Raw genomic sequence first — 18,740 nt, 5'->3', positions numbered from 1 at the left:
AAATAAACGGTAATAAACAAAGTCAATGCCATTAATAAGATCTTATGTCGTTCCTTTCAACCTAGGTAAAGACATTTTAAATATCCGCAAATCTAATATGATAACATGAGCAATGAGCTTGTTCGCGAGTTGATATTACCGATGTTGATGATTTGATCACATTGTAGCTTCTATCTCAGAGTCGGTCTCGATGGGGTCTGTCACAGAGTTGTTCTTCCCACCTCTCAGCCTCGACGATACATTATCAATGGCGGAATTAAGCTGGCTTATCTTTGCATTCAAAGTTTCTCTTGTTTTCTGTTTTCAGATCCAGCACGTATTTAGAGTAACATCTTAAAATGCAATAAAAGGAAAAACATCATAAAATGCAATAAAAGGAAAAGTTAAAGAATTAAACTTACTTCCAAACCATCATCATAGTATATCGGGCGTTTAGCTCGGCGAAATCCGTATTCATCCTCGTTCAGAATCGACCTCCTTATCTGTTTGAAAGAACATTTAAAACCAAATGATCATCAAACATAACAAAATACGGAAGGAACCTCAGAGGTGTGTGTTAGATAAGTTGTGATCCTTGGCTTTAATGAGGTTAGCCTCGAGGATATTTAAGGGATTTCGGCCACAATGGTCCCCGTAGTCTCTTGAAGTATTACCAACCTCACTAGGCAACTAGAGTTCTAAGTAAGGAATATACCCAGGGGCAGATCTACAGTGGGAGTGTGGGACGAGGGTAGGCTGAAGTCGCACGGGACTTCATGAATATGAGAGTAAAGTGTCAATTCATACCAATTTGAAATGAATTGACATTTCTTTTTTCATTTACAAACAACAACCAAGTGTTGCTTCTATGGTCAAAGATGTGGGATTGTCCAATCCCCACTATCTGCATTTTCATTTTATCTTGAAATTACCTTCACAAACTATATTGAACAACCCAAAAGCCTAATTTCACTATCTAATTCTCCTAAAATCTTATTAGTTCTCTCGTTCTTTCTCTTATCACGGTTTAACTTTTGAGAATATATGATCAATGTTTTAAAATTCCGACGAGTCGCTTTGAGGCCCGCCTCAAGGTGATTCAACCCTAAGGCATATGCATTTGAAAGTTGAAACAATGCATACGCGTTTCAGTTGTAAGGCATACACGTTGCAGATTGGGTTATAACTGTGGAAAATGGGTCATAATAATATTTTTCCATCCATAATTTAAGAAAAACATTAAATACAAAAATATATATGGAGAATGTAAAAGCATTAGCTTTTATTTTGGCATGTTATTTGTTACGACTTTCAATAAAAAAAATGTTATTTGTTACGAGGTGGAGTTTATGCAAGACTAAGAACTATGTTGGAAAAGTCGGCAAGGGGGACTAGTCGGCGGACATGGGACTAGGCATAGTCGCTACTAGTCGTATTTACACGGGACTAGTCGTAGAATATAAATATATAATTATATATAGGTATAAATATAAGTATTTGGTCTTAATGAAGTATAAACACTAAAAATTCATCCCTAAGAAGTACACATATACTTGGTCTTAATGAAGTATAAACACTAAAAATTCATCCCTAAGAAGTACACATATACTTATCAACAAGTTCTACAACATTAATGAAGTATAAAACACTAACAACTAACATTTATTTGAGTTTATAGAGAAAAAGAGTACAATATGGGTTCTAAAAAGAAGTAGTAAAAAAAAGATTGAGAAGATAGAGAAACTTGGAATCTTGTTTGGAGAGCAAGAAAACTTCAAAATTACTTCAATCTGGTTATAATGATATTTGGAGGGGAGAGGAAGGGTGAAAAGCCGAATGAGCAAATCCTAAACCACCTTTGTCGATTTGAGCAAAAGAAAAAAAGGCTCAGCTAAATAATCCCGATTGGCCCGACTAGTCGTCTCGGTCCTAGTCGGACCAAGTCGGGGATTTACTCGGAATTCCACGGGACTAGGGTTTTGGCTCCTAGTCGAGTCGGCAAGATGGGGACTGAGGAATAGTCGGGGTGTGCTCGGGAATTAATCCCGACTTTTTCTTCATAGACTAAGAATAATGTTAGTTTATTTATACACTTAAAACTTCACATTATTATAGCAAAGTACAAAACAATATTTCATATTTTCTGTTAATATAAATGTGGTGTAACATTTTCTTTTAAAAAACAATGTATGCCTTCTACGCGTCAAAGGCGGCACAGCTTCTTTAGAGGAAACCGCCTTGAGTTGGAAAACTGTTTTTAATACATTGTAAATTTGTATATACTCATTATTTTGTTTATCTTTCCTCTTTTCTTTATAAGTTGATTTGCTAGTTGCTACCTAAATCATTTCTTTCTTTTTCTTACTAGGGCTTAAAATTCAAATCTTCACATTTTTCTAAATTGCAATATAATCTCCACGGTAGAAAAATATAAATATTACCATCCAACCGTAATGGGCTTCACATTTGTTTCCCTCTCATGTAAGGTTTGTTACTCGAACTGTTAGCTACTTGGCTACTTGCCAGAGAGACCAAAGCTTGTACATCCTCCGTTGTCGCAGAAATTTCTATGACCCTCTTTCTAGGTATTTTTCTGATCATATTTGTGGATCTTTAATTGGTTACCATAATGTACATAAAGATATTGAACTTGAGTTCTTCCCGCTTTTTCTTTTATTTGTTTTCCTTCAAAAATGATGATTTAAATATTGATGATAACAACAAACAGACAAGGTTGATTCGGTATTCTTCATTATTTGTACTTTTCACGATTTGATTATGGTCCCCATGTATGGTGATTTTTGTCTATGTGCAAGTGATCCTCAACTAACTACCTTCAAGGGTATTATTTCTATTCTCTTTGGCGGATCGTAGTGGTAGAAAAGAATTGCGAATAACCGAATTTTAAACAAAATTTTATTGTAAATTTGTCTTAGTTTTAGCCTCCCCTCGGTGCAAATCCGTGACTGGATATGCCAATGCATGATCACTGATCAAAAGATAATTTGAAAAAGAATGTTCTGAGAGCTAGAAATAAAAAGGTTTGATTTACCTGTGGAGCAAAGATATATGCGAGAGTCCCAAATACTGCACCACCAAGAACGAAACCGGCAACAAAATCACCACCTCCACCACGACTATCATCACTTGAACATTGAAGAGATAGAAAAATAAACATCAACCGATATAGAAGACATGTACCTTAAATTAAACAATAATGGCATAACATTCTAGCCCAAGCTCATAGTCTCATACACACGGATCCACTAATTACTAACTAATGGTAACGAGGGCATCTGAAGTCCGTTATGACAGTAAGAACAAGACTCTAAACTAAAGGAGTGGGGCTTCAAATATCAATTTAATAGATAAAGCAACTAGTACCAAAAGCCAAAAGGCGGAAGTTCGTTGTTGGCAAGAAAATTATATTTATAACTTCCCGAAAATGACTACAATTTGAGTCTTGAATGGACTGAAATTCCATATTACTTACTTATACTCGGCACACACAGACAACTTTTTATTTCTTCCTCGCTGATTTGATTTCTGCGGAATCGTCACCCTTGATGAATTTGCCAAGAAGTTACGCTTAGTAGTACATGGTTCTTGCAACTTGAAATTGGATCCACCTATATCCAAATAAAACGTCAAATATCAATAAATACGAGGAGGATAGACAACACCTCGGTCGAGCATAATTTGAAATTTTCAAATTACTCCTTGGTGAAACCTCAATGTCTTTATCTTACCAGTGGCAATTACAAAAGAAACTTATAGCATAGTAACAAAACATCAAATAATCACATTAACCAAAACACTATCCACCAAACGAAAGAAAATTAGGTTAACGGAATGATAAAGCAAGGGATTTTATTTATGAATAAATAACTATAGCAAATTAGGTTTGTAGAATCAATTTGACTTGTTCAATATAAGAGTTAAGAATAATCTAAAGTAAAACTGGATACAGATTAATATAATAACAGGAATAGAAATAACTATTAAGTACTAAGTGATGAGTATCAACCCTAAAAAAGACAAAATAGAAATAACTATCAACAGAAATTAAGCGAGTATTGAAGAAAGTAGATTTACTAACGAAAAAAAAAAGAATAGAGTGAAAGGGTTGAAGTAAGGAGACTGTACGAGTGATGGTAAGAGCTGTGCTTGAAGTTGCCATTGAAATCTAGAGAGAGAGAGAGAGAGAGAGAGGGGTTGCTAGCTTATTGAATCTGATGAACCCAGCGAAATCTCCAAATTAAAATATTTCCAATATGACGCCTAGTGATAGTCAATCCTGAATTTAGTGATATTTCACTATTTCGGTCCTCCGGTGGGGTTTTGGCCCGGAACTCGCACACGACGGAGCGCCTGAGTCCGAATCCGTGACCGTCCGACAGGGCCGGTCTAAGTAGTTGGGAGGCCTAAAACAAAGAAAAGTTCGGGATCTTTTTTACACAAACTAAAAAAATGAAAAATATTTCCGTAAGAAATAAATTAGCACAAAAACATAACTGAAAATCGTAAACCTGGATATCCTATATATTAAAACAGCTCAGTTAGTTATCCAGGGGATAAGTCTGACCTCTGAGTAATTAGAAACCCTAGTAGAGGTTATTTTAGTCATTTACTAAACCAATTTGTTTTTTTTCTCCCACGTTCTCCCTTTCTTCCCGACTTCAACTCGCTCTAAGCCTCTAACCGATCATCTACTTCCGGTCTCTCCCTAAAAAAAACATCTTTCTCAAATCTCAGTTTCCTATTTTTTAGTTCAGTTTTTATTTCTCCCTATCTCTATCTTTCTCTATGGTAAATCGAATATCTCTTTCTCTCTCAATATCAATCTACTAGCTTTTTCTTTCTCCCTGTTACCAACCGTGAAGCTACTGTGTTTGATTTTCGAATATTCACTGTGAAATGTCTCTAAGGTTAGTCATTTTATCTATTTGATAGATTTTCAAATATTCACTTTTACAATTTGTTTAGTTTTAAATTTTGTAGTTTCAATGTATGCAAATAAGGTGTTCAACGAAATGTCTGTGAGGGGAATTTTGTTTTGTTAGTTTCAACTAATGTTGATAGTTTCAGACTAATTTGTCTTAGTTTTGGGTAGAAAAGGAATCGAATCGAAGTATCATTCAAAACCTAGAAGGAGAAGTCGCATAGAAAGAAGGAGTAGTGATGGAGGAGGATGGTGAGGTTGTGGGGGAGGGATTATGAGCAAGATGATGAAGATGGACAAGAACAGTGGTGGTAGTAATGGTGAGGTTGATTACAAGGAAAAGGCAGGTACGGATTGGAGCCATTCTTACCTTAATTAGAAGCCATGGCATCCTCTTTCTTACCCTAATCAACGTCAGAAGTGGATTGCTGAGCAGACCAATGCTGATGATGTCCCAAGAGAGGTGAAATCTCTTTTTCTCTCTCTCTCTCTCTCTTTTTCTCCTTTCATTGCCTTTCTCTTTACTAACCCATCTTCATTTCTCTTCAGTTTGCTCGAGAGCAAGAGTTCTTCAGATAGACAACTCTCATATCCAAAAAAGAGAAGGAGAAGGTAACACAAAGAACAAAAGATTATACTTTTACACACTTCTATGGTTCAATTCTACTTTAATGCAATTGGGGTCTTGCTCCAGTGCATCCACTTCGAAAAATGGAGGTCACATGATCGAAATCGTTGGAGGTGGAAATCCATCATTTATCGATTTTGTGTTTTTAGGGTAAAAATAATGGCTTTTAGGGTAGTTTCTATGGTCTTTATGGTGTATAAGTGTCTCATGGCAGTTATGAGCACATTTTATCCTTATGATGTATCCAAATCAATTGATGTATTACACGTGATTGTATATTGTAATCATGTTATTTAGAAAAAAAGTGTGCTTATGATGTATCCAAGTGAATTGCCGTTTGAGATGCAAAATTACTAATTACGCGTTCATGAACTATTTCTTCAATGACATTTTCATTTACAGGTTATTCAATTTCATTAATAACACTATAATTTTCGCAAAATATTTAGGCTGCGGCTTTGGGGAATAAAGAAAAATCTCCGGGGCATAAAGACTTAGTCAACTATGATTGACTTAGGGGGCATATTAATTTTTTGACCCAAAAATTTACTAACTTGTCACTTGCCCCTAATCTTCATCTTCCTCTCACCTCATCCCACAGATTCCGGCCACCATCTTCATCTTTCACCTCCTTTCTCTCTCGCTCCATCTCTCACCTCATTTCTCTCTCCCTCCTTTTTTGTCTTTCTTTCTCTCTCTAAAGACCATCTTCTATAATTCAGAAAAATCTGAGTTGAAGAAGATAATGAAGGGGAATCCCCTTCATCTCTTTCATTAAAGATGAAGGGGGTTCCCCTTCGTTATGATGCAGCAGGGAACAGATTCGTAGAGAGAAGTAAAAAACAGCGACAAGCAGAGGAAGAGTCAAGAGAAAGAAAATAATAATCTAGCCACATACAAACCCATGAAAGAAGCTCTTCCCCATTTTCGCCATTTCTTCGATTCTCCTCTCTCTCTCTCTCTCTCTCTTCTCCCCCTCTCCTAATTCTTCATCATCGGTATCAGATCTGACCGTCTATTGACGAATTTCAGGTTCGATTACTTTTTTTTATTTCTAGGGTTTTAGATCTAGCTACCTTGATATTTATCTGAAGTTGGTGATTTTAGCTTTGTGTGTTGTTTTTTATGCTAAAATTGATCTGAATTTCTTCATATGTCGATGGTGGTGGTAGCATAGGATTAGATGTCAGCTGGTTTTTTCATGAATTTTCTTCGTTTAGATTGTTTTGTTCTTGTTGTTCGTGTCAATTGGGTTGAATTGTTCATGTTTTAGTCTTTTGACCTATAAGTTTGTTATTGGCAAGAAAATTATATTTATTACTTCACGAAAGAGATTTAGTATAGGGATTGATATATGGTATAGGGACATGGCCAAAATATCATATTTTTAGATTCAAGGTCCCTTTATCAATTGAAAAATAGACATTATTTTTAGATATTTAAATCGAATAAATTAATGTTTATTTGAATAAGAACTAAGATTGAACTAATACAAATATCCGAAGTTTTCTTTTATTTTCATGTCCTTCCTTTAAATCTACATATCTTAAAACAAAATCATATTTTAACCTAGAAACAACGATCACCTATAAACAACATATTATATAAATCAACCATCACTTATCAACACTACATTCTTATTTACATTTAAGTTGTTCCCATCTCTTTCTTTCCTATGTAACACATTTGTTATTTAATCCTATTAATATATAATGTTGATGAACATTTTTCTCAAAAAGTAAACATTTCGGTTACCGTGATCACTTTTTTTTCGTCGTCAGAATTTCGACCATCGTGGTTGAAATATGTCCAAAATTTCTACCAATATTCATATTTCGACAATAATGTTCGAAATTTTGCGCATATTTCGACCATATCGGTTGAAATTTTGGACATATTTCGATTACTTCGTCCGAAATTTTCCTGTTAAATTTTATTTTACCATTTGTTCCGTGTTTTTTGATACGAAAAGAAATTTTTTATATTAAATTTTTTTATCGTTTTGTGATTAATTTTAAATATTAAAGTAATATTAATATTGTCATTTGAAAATAAATATATGATGATTTATTTGTTTTTCAGAGAAAAATGTCAACTTACCAAAAGGACTAATGTCCCTTTACTAATCGTGTCCCAATAAAGTAGAGACAGGTCCCTTTACTAAAGACCTTCACGAAATTACCACAATTTGATTTTCTAATGGACTAAAATTCAATAAAACTTACTTATACACTGGGCAAACACAGACAACTTATTATTTCTTCCAAGTTGATTTGATTTCCGCTGAATCGTCGCCCTTGATGAATTTCTTGAGAAGTTAGGCTTACTTGAATCTGATGAAGTTGCCATTAAAATCTAGAGAGAAACGATAGAGAGAGAGGGGTTGCTGGCTTATTGAATCTAATGAACCCAGCGAAATCTTCAAATTAAAATATTTCCCATATGATGCCTAGTTTAAGTAGGGGATAGTCAGTCGGTCAATCCTGAATTTAGTGGTATTTCGATCAGGATCGGCCCGTGTAGAAATCGGGCCAGGTTAACCCGGCCTGGGACCGACCATTTTTTTTTACTTTTTTTTCTAGAAGCTTGCGGCTTTGATAAAGACTTACTCAATCAATATTGACTCAGGTGTCATATTTATATTTTTAGCTAAAAATTCATTCAGTTTAGTTTTGACCTCTAGTCTTCGGTGCTGTTTGTTTTTTTATTTATGTCTGAATCTGAATTGGCTGAATCTGAATTTGCTGAACTGAATTTGCTAAATCTGAATTTGCTGAATTATACAACAAATTTGATGTTTGTTTTTTAGATCTGAATTATTAGGTCTGACTTAAAATTTTGACAATTATACCCCTAATGGGTATTTTGGACAAAAAAAAATTCTTTCTCATTATTCTCTAACAAAAAAAACCCTAAAACCTATATTAGGGTTTCTTTTCTCTCACCGACCCCCCCTCCCAACAAAGTCAGAACCCATCTGTCTCCACCTCTCTCCCCTTTCTCTCTCTCTGAACATCTCTATCTCCGAATCTCTACAAAAATCTTTCTGAATATCTCTCTCTGAATCCAAGAGAGAGAAAATCTCTTCCACCCTTTAAACAAGATAGTGATGATTTATCAAATAATCTTTCATCTTGGGTTGGTGAAGATTGTTGTAGATGGAATGGAGTTATCTGCAACAACAACAATACTAATCCAAGTAATATTGTTCATCTCAATCTTCATGGTTTTTATTTGAGTTGTAAGTAGATGACCATCGACAGAAGCACCAAAGCTAAACCCTCATTCGGCGAGGGTTTCGAATAAGGTAAGTAGATGAACCTCGCCAGATCTGGTGAGGGTTCATAGTCGCGGTGGTTGTTGTGGTTATAGTTGCAGAGAATGGTGGTTGTCTGATTTCTAGTGTGTGGTGGTTTGATCTGAGATTGTGATGGTGGCGAGGTCTGTTATTGTGGTGATGTAGTCCTTGGTGGTGGTGGTGGTGGTGGTGGTTTGGGCTATGGTGGTGCTGGTGATTCATTTTGTGGTCTGAAGTGATGGTGGTGTTGTGAGACGGTGGTGGTCTGTTTGTGGTCTGAGGTGGTGGTGGTGGTCTATTTGTGGTCTGAGGTGGTGGCGGTGGTCTGTTTGTGGTCTGAGGTGGTGGCGGTGGACAGTGGTGGTGGTGTGGTGGCGGTGGACAGTAGTGGTGGTGTGGTGGCGGTGGACAATGGTGGTGGTGTGGTGGGGGTGGTGGTGTTCTGTTTGGGGTGATGGGTGAGTATTCTAATGAGAGATGTTTCTAAATTTAAGGGGTATAAGCGTCATTTGACACTTTTCAGCATTTGAATCCTCATTTCAGACTTGTTTTGAAGTCTGAAATTTGGGGGTTATTTTTCAGCCAAATTCAGACCTTGCCAAATTCAGATTGGTTTTCAGATTTTCTTAAATTATAAAACAAACATCTGAAAAACTAAGAAAACAAACATCACCTTCATCTTTTTTTTTTCTTTCTTTCTCCTCTCATGTTTTTCTCTCCCTTACTGTTCTTCTCTCGGCTCTTTTTTTCTCCATCTCACTCTTACTTTACTGCTCTACTTCTCTCTGTCCCTTTCTTTATCTCTCTTCATCTCTCTCGGTCTCTGTCTCTCACTCTCTCTTTCCCTCTTTCTCGGTCTCTCTATCACAAAGTTCCAACAAGGGAACCCACCTCGCTGGTTTCGTGGCTGGTCGGCCACAAAATATTTTGTGATTGATGAACCATGAAACAGTTTCGTGGTAGGCTCGCCACGAAGTATTTCGTTGACATGGAGAACGCTGAAATATTTTATTGAACAACACAAATTATAGGATTTTCTGGACTAATTTGGGTACATGAAACCCTAGGGTTTCGAGACTTGAAGATCAAATCCAAAACAAGGAATTGGAGACGAATTCGGAGAATTCGAGCTTGACCTGAAGAATTCATTTCTTGAATATTTTGCTAAATTCTAGTGTGAGAAATAGTCAAATTTGTGCATTAGAAAATGAGTGACATTTCTCTCTCTTCAACAAAAATGATAATGATGATAGTAAGATAATTTAGTTTTAGAGCAATGACATTTATTATAATCATTATATTTATAATATTATTTATCATCATCATCATCTGAAATAACATATTTTTACTAATATTTTTCAAAAGATGCCTTCAGAAAATGTCTTCAAATCTCAGGGTAACACTTTTGCGCTCTATGTTAGTCAGACATAAACCATTTTCCCCTAGGTTTTGTTGGGCTTGGATAACTAAAGCAAAAAAAAACAATGTAGGTGTTTGTTGAGCTTGGACATCTAAAGCAAACACATTGTAGGTGCTGTTCACAGATGGTACCAAAGCCAGCTATATATCTCCTACTCATCTTTGTATGGCAACAAACAAAATCATGTATGCACCAACTCATCTTTGTATGGCAACAAAGAAAGAGCATCAGTGGAGATAGCAAAAAAGTTCAGTAATTCTCTTTGTATATATACAAACAGCCAGTCTTAACTATCCAACACAAATGAAAAACAAAAACAGAAATAGACCAAAAAATAAGTAAAAGAAAATTGCCGACTCGATTTTCTATGTTTCTGAACTTATGGGTAGTTTGGTCCAACCTCTGTTAAGGGACTAGTATGGAGGATTATTCAGTCCTAGACCCAGTCTGAAACTATAATGCCTAAGGCAAAATTTACAGCTTATCTGCATCTATTGCCTTGTATTAAGGATCAGACAATCCACCAAAGAGGACGAGTGAAGTGTCGATACTGGGACGACGATCAAGTAAGATCTGCTCTGAAGTTGAAACAGCGGCTTTTACTGTCTATTCGTTCTTGGAGAAGGGAAAAGCGAGAGAAAGCGCCACCACTTCCTCGTCCTTATTGATATCGATCAGGCGCTTATTTTCTTCTCTTTGCTCATCTGTTCTGAGAAAAGAAGGTTTGATTTCCTGAGCAGTAGGCTTCTTTTCAGCCCCTAAACCAAGTTCCAGATCAGGGACTTTTGATATCAGCGGTTCCTTGTCATCGGATGAAATGATTTCCAATGGTTTAGAATTTCTTCCTCCCGTTTTCCAGCCCTTCGGAGGACATAACCCTAGAAGAGAAAAACACCTTTCAGCTGTTCTTAACACATCCATAGAATACGGACCTGTAGGAGTATTACCCGCGTCACTATTACTAGTTTTCATCTTCTTGAGTTCACTTTCCTCATCAGTCAATATATAGCCGCTAGCCGCCTTCAACGGAATTGATTGGCTCGAGCTAGTAGAGGTTTCACCAGAAGCTTGCAGGACCATGTCTGAGTTATTCGAGTGTGGTCGTTTTCTGCTGGACTTCGACTCAGGGATCACATCCTTCTTGGATTCGTCACCTTCGGAAGAAGTTCTTGCATTTTCATTGTCTTCCTCGTTCGCCATTTGTCCCATACATATCACTTTATCTCCTCTTTTACTGTCCTGAATGTTCTCCTCTTCTCTGCTGCCATTAGAATCTGCCCCGACTACATCTGTCGATATCTTGATCCGATTGGATGAAGTTAAAGGAAGACTTGTTTTACTGCACTTGGACTTATCAAAATTCACCTTTCCTGAATTACCATAAGTAAGGCCACCATTGTTAGTGACAATAGAGCGTGACTCAAGCTCCATGTCTCTCTTCTCATCTTTACAATTTCCCTGCAGCAAATATAAAGGCTATGACATTAACCTTACTATTATTTTACAGACATTAGCTTCTACTTTACCCTTAGTATATATCACAAAATATATGCATTTTTCAAAGTATTTTCCAAGTGAGACAGCTACAAAATTTTCAATGTATATACAACATTCACGTTATTAATGAACTGCAAATTTAGAAGTTAATTTTTCCTTTTTTTCTTCTCAAATGTGTTCTTACATCACTATGAGGAGCATTCTCTAAACGCCATAAAGGAAAACAAGTAATGAAGATAATTAACATATCGCAACTGCTAAAAGTATCAACCTTGTTGCTCAAGAAAAGACTAGAATACTAGAAGCAAACATCGCTATCATAAAACGAACTAGGGCATGCAATTTGCTAGTTCTTTTACGCATTCCAATTCAGGTGGGAACAGGCCAAACAGGTGCATTAAAAAGTAAGAAAGCCAAACGGCAATCAGCAAGGAGCATGATATGCTAAGAACAGACAACATGTATATGGCTCACAACCGATCAGATCGAGAAAGATTAAAAACAGCAGCCAGTGGGAAGAATTGACCACAAAGTTGATGATAAGAAAAGTACTACCTTTCTGGAATCGTCCAGTTCCATTTCTTCATGCAAAAGTTCTTCGGTCTTTTGAATTCCAGACAAGTTGATGTCAGTTATACTCCCAAGACGGTTAATTGATTGCAGATTTGTACCTTCATGACCAGGAGATGCTTCTTCAGAAACATTCAAATCCAATGCCCTCCCAGATGATTTGGAGAACGAGAAACCCTTTGAGTCACCTGATTTTATTGCTTCTTGTGTATTATGAGATCTGCTACATGTTGACATATCTCTCATATTCCCGGTGCCAGTACTTAAAGGGGTAGGCAACTCCCTGTTCAACTGAACTGTGCCCAAATTAGTTCCGAAGAGATTTTGCGAACCTTGTATATTTCCGGAGATATTGACCTTAAATACACCCCATAGATAAAATAATGTGTTCCAACCTGTCAATAACAAATCACGCATTTTATAATAAATACATATCAGAGTTAATGAGAAGTAGACAAATAAACCAAGTTCCAAAAAGATCAAATTCTTAGACACAGTAACACTTGATAACTATGATTGTTGGATAGTTTTTAAAGTTAAGCTCGTGACGTGGATACACTTGTGCCAGAAACTAATTGTCTTCCATATACACACCACTTACTTCAATGGAAATGAAATGATATACTTTTCTGTACCTTTTAGGTGAAGTTGTGAGCTTGCACAAAATCGTACAAGGAAAGTGAAATACAATTATAAGTTAGCTTCTTTTGCTCCTAATGTAACAAAGGTGGTCAAAACCAAAAAGAAACAATAAAGAACTAATAACTACACCAACAAAACATGTTTATTCGTGAAAAAACATTGAAACAATAAAGACCTAATAACAACATATTTATTTGCGAAACAACATTCATACAGCCATGTTCCTACTGGTCTTTTCCACTCAGCATAATTTTTTTTCTAAACTAGTACTCATAATAAGTCATATCAACCACGTCATATTGGTACTGGATAAAAATAAGAAATACCCATACCCGTGTCCAATTAACAAAGCTTTATATGAAAGCAAAGTATGTAATAACAAAGGTTGCTGCAGATAAATAGAAAATACAAAGATAAGTGCTTACGTTGGGACTTCTCAGGTAAGTGGTTCGAAGGAAATATCAGCAGTTCAATGCCATTGAAGTTTGCTTTCAGGGCTAAATCACTCACAATCATCTTTTCCATCAAACTTTGGTAGTTACTTACATAGCTGCTTCATGGGAACATAAATCAAAATAAATGAATATCTGAGAAAGAGAACAATGCAGCTGAAGTAAATCAATACGCATACAGATACCTCTCAGTATCTCTCGCAAAGAAATATAGAGCAACGTTGTCATCTCTGACTTGATCCTGAAACTGTGACGGCCAGGTAGTCAATCGAGGTACTTCTTCCAAGAGAACTTTGCAAGGGAACTTGTTCACCATCTCAGGAACCCTAGGTGATGCAGAAGTTGCTAAATGCGCTTGAATTCCATCAACGAAGTTCAGAAGTGTCTCACTTCTTTGCACAACAAAACCACCTCTGGATGTAAACAACAAATTGAACATTACAGTTTTCCAAAATGAAAACCCGAACTAAGAGATTCAGTCCACTCAAAAAATAAAATCATAGAGAGAACAGATCTTACTGCCATATGTAGTCATATTGCGGAACGACTGAAGCTGTAATCCTGAAAATGTCCTTTTCATCAAGAACCGCATCAGCTGGAGTCAGACTCCTCAAGCAACTTGAAGAAGTTGATGATTGATCTTTAGATGCTACTTCACAACTCATATCGTTGCATGACATGGACACCTCATCAGATTGATCAAGAGTTCTACTTATTCTGCTCGCTCCAGACCATCTTGATGTGGCAACTTCAGCTGAAACTTTTGAATTTTCAGTTCTACTTGTTACGTCCATTGGACTTCTTGCAGCAAAAGCTTCAACAACAGGAACACGAGAACTGCGAATTGAGGAAAGTTCTGAACTGCGACCAGGCTTATCAGAACTGCGGAAAAAGTTAGCATTTTCCTCCTTGCGGCTAGTTCGACTAGGCTCTCGTTCAAAAGAGTTCAATGCTCCTCTTAAAGATGGAGGTATATTGCCACGTGATAAAGACGAGGACTGCCTCTTCAGATCACGACATCCGACTAAATATCGTGAATGGATAAATTTCAATAAAAACGAATAGTTAGTATAAGGAGAAAGATGTTCAACGAAATTATAAATGCTAATAAATTCTAAATCCAGATAAGTGGATGTGCGGAGTGTGTGGGAGTGTAAGTGTCTCTGTGATTTTGTTGGAGTGTGGGTTTGTGTGCGCGTTGTGTGCATGGGGGTGTGGGAGGGTGTTGGTGTCAGTATGTGTATTAGTGTACGAGTATGTGGCTGAGAAAAAGAGAGATGTCTCTACCCTGAGATTTTGGATTTTCCAATCCTCTATTATGTATAGGGCGGGTGGGTTTTGATGAATCACAATCCAATCGAACACCACGAGAAACATTTTCCTCAGCTTTAGGAGTAGCCATATTGGAACCAGCTTTCGGTGAAGTAATCATAGAACGTTCTGTTTTGAAGGAATTCCTCATCTCAGTGAAACTCTTTTCTTTTGTTAGTTTCAATCCTCTACGGTCATCATTGCCAAAGAGATCACGGGTGTTAGTTCGAAGTTTAGATAAAGTAGAATTTGTGCGTGAACTAGCAGACTTGAACGACTGAGATTTTCCAACTGTTCTAACATGCCCTTTCTTTCTCTCCCCAATTGCAGCATCCCTAGCCAGTTTTGGTTTATGAGAATAATCTTCCTGTAACAGTTTGGTTTTCGGCTTTGAATTTACAGCAGTGAAAGAGTTTGACTTTAACAGAGTACCTGTATGAAACCACATGTTTAGAGCTCAAGAAAAATTTACTTCGAAGACTAGTTACAACTTACAAGCCATTTTACTGGAATTCATCTAAGCAATACACATTATGCATGCTAAGTGAAACAAAAAAGAAACAGTTACATAATATTACCCCGACTTAATTGACGTGATTGGATAAGAGAAGCATTAAGGCTTGGAGGAGGAGGACATATACGCGATGAAGAATTATTAGCTAAAGACCCCAATGAAGAATTTATTGGCTTTACTCTCCCCTGATCCGAGCCCTTGAAGGAACTCTCCCGTGACAGTGTAGCTTTTCTGCTCGTACTCTTAAGAGCCTGCTGTTTCATCGCATTCACATGCTCAGAGGGTCTGCTCGAAGTGACTTGAACACTTAAATCAACCTTGCGAGAAACTTTTGACTCCAAACCTGACGCTTTTATACCCAACTTGGTAGAAGGTTTAAGATCGATGGCATTTCCTGAGTTCAGATTTTTCTCATCCAAGCATAAAGGTTTTGAGGTTTCTACTTCCAACTTCTTTTGATTTTCTATATCTTCCTTCAACTTGCATTCTTCGCATAGCCAATCACCTTCTGGAACTTTATCAACCATTACTCGCATGCAATAACTAAAAAACCAAAGAATTGGAAATGTTACACAATGAGAACATACACCCACTTGATAAAGATCCAAAGAAAGCAGAAAGCAATAGTCATACGTGTGCTCCGCCCCATCACTACACCTACTGCATACAGCAAGCTGTTCCTCCCGACCTGCATCTCCACAGATATCACAAACCTTAACCTGTTTTCAGATTGTACAAAAGAAGTCAGAACGCATTTAATTCATTGCATTTCAAAAACAAACAGAAACTTTTAATCACAATAGTTGAAACACAATCTCACAATAGAGACAAAGTAGGTAGATCTGACTCATCAGAAAACGTTTTCCTACTACAATAAGTCTTAAATATTGTATCAGTTTCATTTAGGGTATGCTTGCAGTGAAGTGGGTTAGGATCCTAAAATACTATTCTGGTTCATGTCATTTTTATAGTGTTAAAATAGTTTATCCAGAAAGTGTAAGTAAAACATGACTTAATAAATAACACAATAAAATATATATGAGTCTGAAAATGTCCACGTACTGGATAATTTTTGGTTGTTGTATCTGTTATTGATACCCTTACAAATATGTCCATGTCATATGGCTAATAAGCATTCAAGCAAGATCCGGAAATGTATTCAGGTGTCGAAGAATGTTCTTAAATGAAAATGTTAAGCACAAAATGCAATGGATAGAGATCTACTACTTCATGAAGAACGAGACGTAACCTTACTAACTAAACAAAACAAACAGAGTAAAGAGGTTTCGAAGACTGCTCTTAAATGAAAATGTACAACAATGTAATGGACAGAGATCTACTACTCCATGAAGAACAAGACGTAACCTTACTAACTAAACAAAACAAACTGAGGAAAACGAGCCTTTTGAGCTTGACGTACCAGGAATGCAACCATATCAAACAGAGTATAACATCTTCTGATCTTAAGTTAACCCAGAACAAAAAATAACAAAATATTAAACATGCTCAATGAAATACCAGCATAGAGAACAGAGAGAATCACTACTTACATCCTCCACGACGTACGAGTCATCACTATCATCAGCAGTCTGAGACTGTGACTGCAAGGAGGATTCCTTAACAACAGGCGCTTTCTCAACGCTCTCATTCAGGTGTAAAAAGTTTGCATTTTCAGATGGTCCAGACCCTGAACTGGGACTGTTATTCTCTATAACTTCTTTATTTGACATTAAATGCATATAAGACAAGCACAGTGCAGCACAGACGTTGAAAGCCCCCAATTTCACTCTCGTACAAGTCTTTCGCTTGAAGGGTGTTCACCAAATTGTTTTCACCTTGATATAATCCCTATTAATCAGAACATGTAAAAAAAACTAAGAATAAACGCAACCGCACAGAAATATTAGCAGTATAATAAGAAAGCATAGCAATCAATTGCATTGCCATCTTTAACATCGTATAAAATAATATTCGTTTGGTCCAAAAAACATATTTCAATCTTGGAAGAAGCTTAACCCACAGTAGAGATGTCAATTATATATATTTATCTGCTAGCATCCCACTGTATTCTTCTAATTTTTCTGGTCCGACTAATAGACAGGACCGTGCATGCGGTAAATCCCTCTTAAGGCCGGTATGGTCTTAAAAAATGTTCAAATAAATTAGTATCGTCGATATAATAGGAACATAATCACCAGTACGGAACACAAAGGTTAGATAATTCAAAGTAATGCTATTTTCAGACTTAGTTCCCTACATAGGAATAAAAGATTGATTGCACAAATAACTAATCCATTAACCCTAATTTTACCACGTACTGCTTCAAGGATTGAACTTTGTCCATCAAAGAAAGGAAATGCTTCTTTCACCTAGAGTTTTACTCAATTCGCATACTAAGAAGCAGGCATCACCCTAACCACATACTTTTACTATTTATTGTCAAACTCAGTGCTCTAAAATCAACAAAAGCCTTGACCCTTCAATTCCTTAAGGAAGACTTTGAGTAAAACCTCTAAGTGATTGTAGCACTTCTCCCACCAAAACCCTAATCTTAGAAATTAAATTAAAACTTGCAAATAACGGAATGAAGGCAGTATCAAAATCATATTCTAATATAGCCATAAATCAAATAACTTTTCTATAGATTTAATAACCAAACGAAACAGTACAATCAAAACAAACTTTAAATATCAGAATCCACCAATATCAAACGAAACTAATTAAAACCCTCATTCAAATTATTCAAAAAAAAAAAAAAAACTAATTAAAACCCACATACTATTCCAAAAACCCTAACTTGATTAAATAAGAAAGTGGAACATGTGTACGTGCTTCTGGTTCCATGATATGTTCTGTTACACCATAATGTTCTTTCAAGGTTTATTCTTTACACTTAATCATCAGCAGATTCAACAAAGCATTACACAACAAACGAAGTATCTTGAAAAGACCAAAAATTAGGGTTTTTCACTGCTACCTATGTATAATCTGAATTTTTGAGTCATGTAAAATTAGAGAACAAACAGATTGAAATGTATGACGAAGAAAAGACCGAAACGAAGATTGATTAGTGAAAATTGTTACTATAAATTTATGAAACTTACAAGATTGAAGTGCAACCAGTAATGGGGATTGAGGAATTCCGCAATGTTATTGAAAATGGATCTAATTTTTAAGGTTTTAAGAAGAACCCTTCGCCAAAATACAACACTATAACCAAGCAAGCGTCCCCTCTTATTTCTCTCTATACATTTCAATTTCGCCAAAATGAGTTTTTGCTATTTATAAAGTCCAAATATATTTTTAATCGCCAAAATTCAACACGTTTTTTTCTTCTTTAGAAAAAAACGTTTTTTCAAGCAAACAAGTCCATGCAGAAACGAAAGGACTTTCTACTCTCTCATTTGACAGCTACAATATTTGACATAAGGTATTTATGGGATTTCTTTACTCGATTTAATTCCTCCCTACTTTAAAATGAAGTAAT

The 18,740-nt window shown here is 36.2% G+C and overlaps 2 protein-coding genes across 3 annotated transcripts; both read right to left on the bottom strand.

Annotated features, from left to right (window-relative positions):
* Positions 1 to 3: 3 nt before the first annotated feature.
* Positions 4 to 7,929, bottom strand: LOC147544420 (uncharacterized). 2 transcript variants are annotated; one of them, XM_086673026.1, is made up of 6 exons: positions 7,914 to 7,929; positions 4,126 to 4,176; positions 3,473 to 3,608; positions 3,032 to 3,125; positions 402 to 482; positions 4 to 297 (listed from the first exon to the last, which is right to left on the bottom strand). In XM_086673026.1, the coding sequence occupies exons 2-6, from the start codon at positions 4,157 to 4,159 to the stop codon at positions 157 to 159; spliced, it is 486 nt and encodes a 161-aa protein (XP_086529152.1). In that variant the 5' UTR covers positions 4,160 to 4,176; positions 7,914 to 7,929; the 3' UTR covers positions 4 to 156. The 2 variants fall into 2 exon arrangements, with proteins under 2 accessions (XP_086529152.1, XP_086529151.1); XM_086673025.1 differs by lacking the exon at positions 7,914 to 7,929 and having other exon boundaries at positions 4,126 to 4,405.
* Positions 7,930 to 10,515: 2,586 nt separating this feature from the next.
* On the bottom strand, positions 10,516 to 18,662 carry LOC147544419 (ASI1-immunoprecipitated protein 2-like). Its single transcript, XM_086673024.1, has 10 exons — positions 18,358 to 18,662; positions 16,804 to 17,101; positions 15,887 to 15,972; positions 15,318 to 15,796; positions 14,716 to 15,171; positions 13,948 to 14,452; positions 13,614 to 13,841; positions 13,402 to 13,526; positions 12,320 to 12,729; positions 10,516 to 11,725 (listed from the first exon to the last, which is right to left on the bottom strand). The coding sequence occupies exons 2-10, from the start codon at positions 16,990 to 16,992 to the stop codon at positions 10,874 to 10,876; spliced, it is 3,330 nt and encodes a 1,109-aa protein (XP_086529150.1). The 5' UTR covers positions 16,993 to 17,101; positions 18,358 to 18,662; the 3' UTR covers positions 10,516 to 10,873.
* Between the last annotated feature and the right edge of the window lie 78 nt (positions 18,663 to 18,740).

This window comes from Eschscholzia californica, unplaced genomic scaffold (assembly GCF_041429995.1).
Source record: "Eschscholzia californica isolate CP2 unplaced genomic scaffold, dmEscCali1.0.p SCAF_4, whole genome shotgun sequence".
Lineage (NCBI taxonomy): Eukaryota > Viridiplantae > Streptophyta > Magnoliopsida > Ranunculales > Papaveraceae > Eschscholzia > Eschscholzia californica.
The sequence above is the reverse complement of the archived record's forward strand: the minus strand, read 5'-3'. Positions and strand labels throughout refer to the sequence as shown.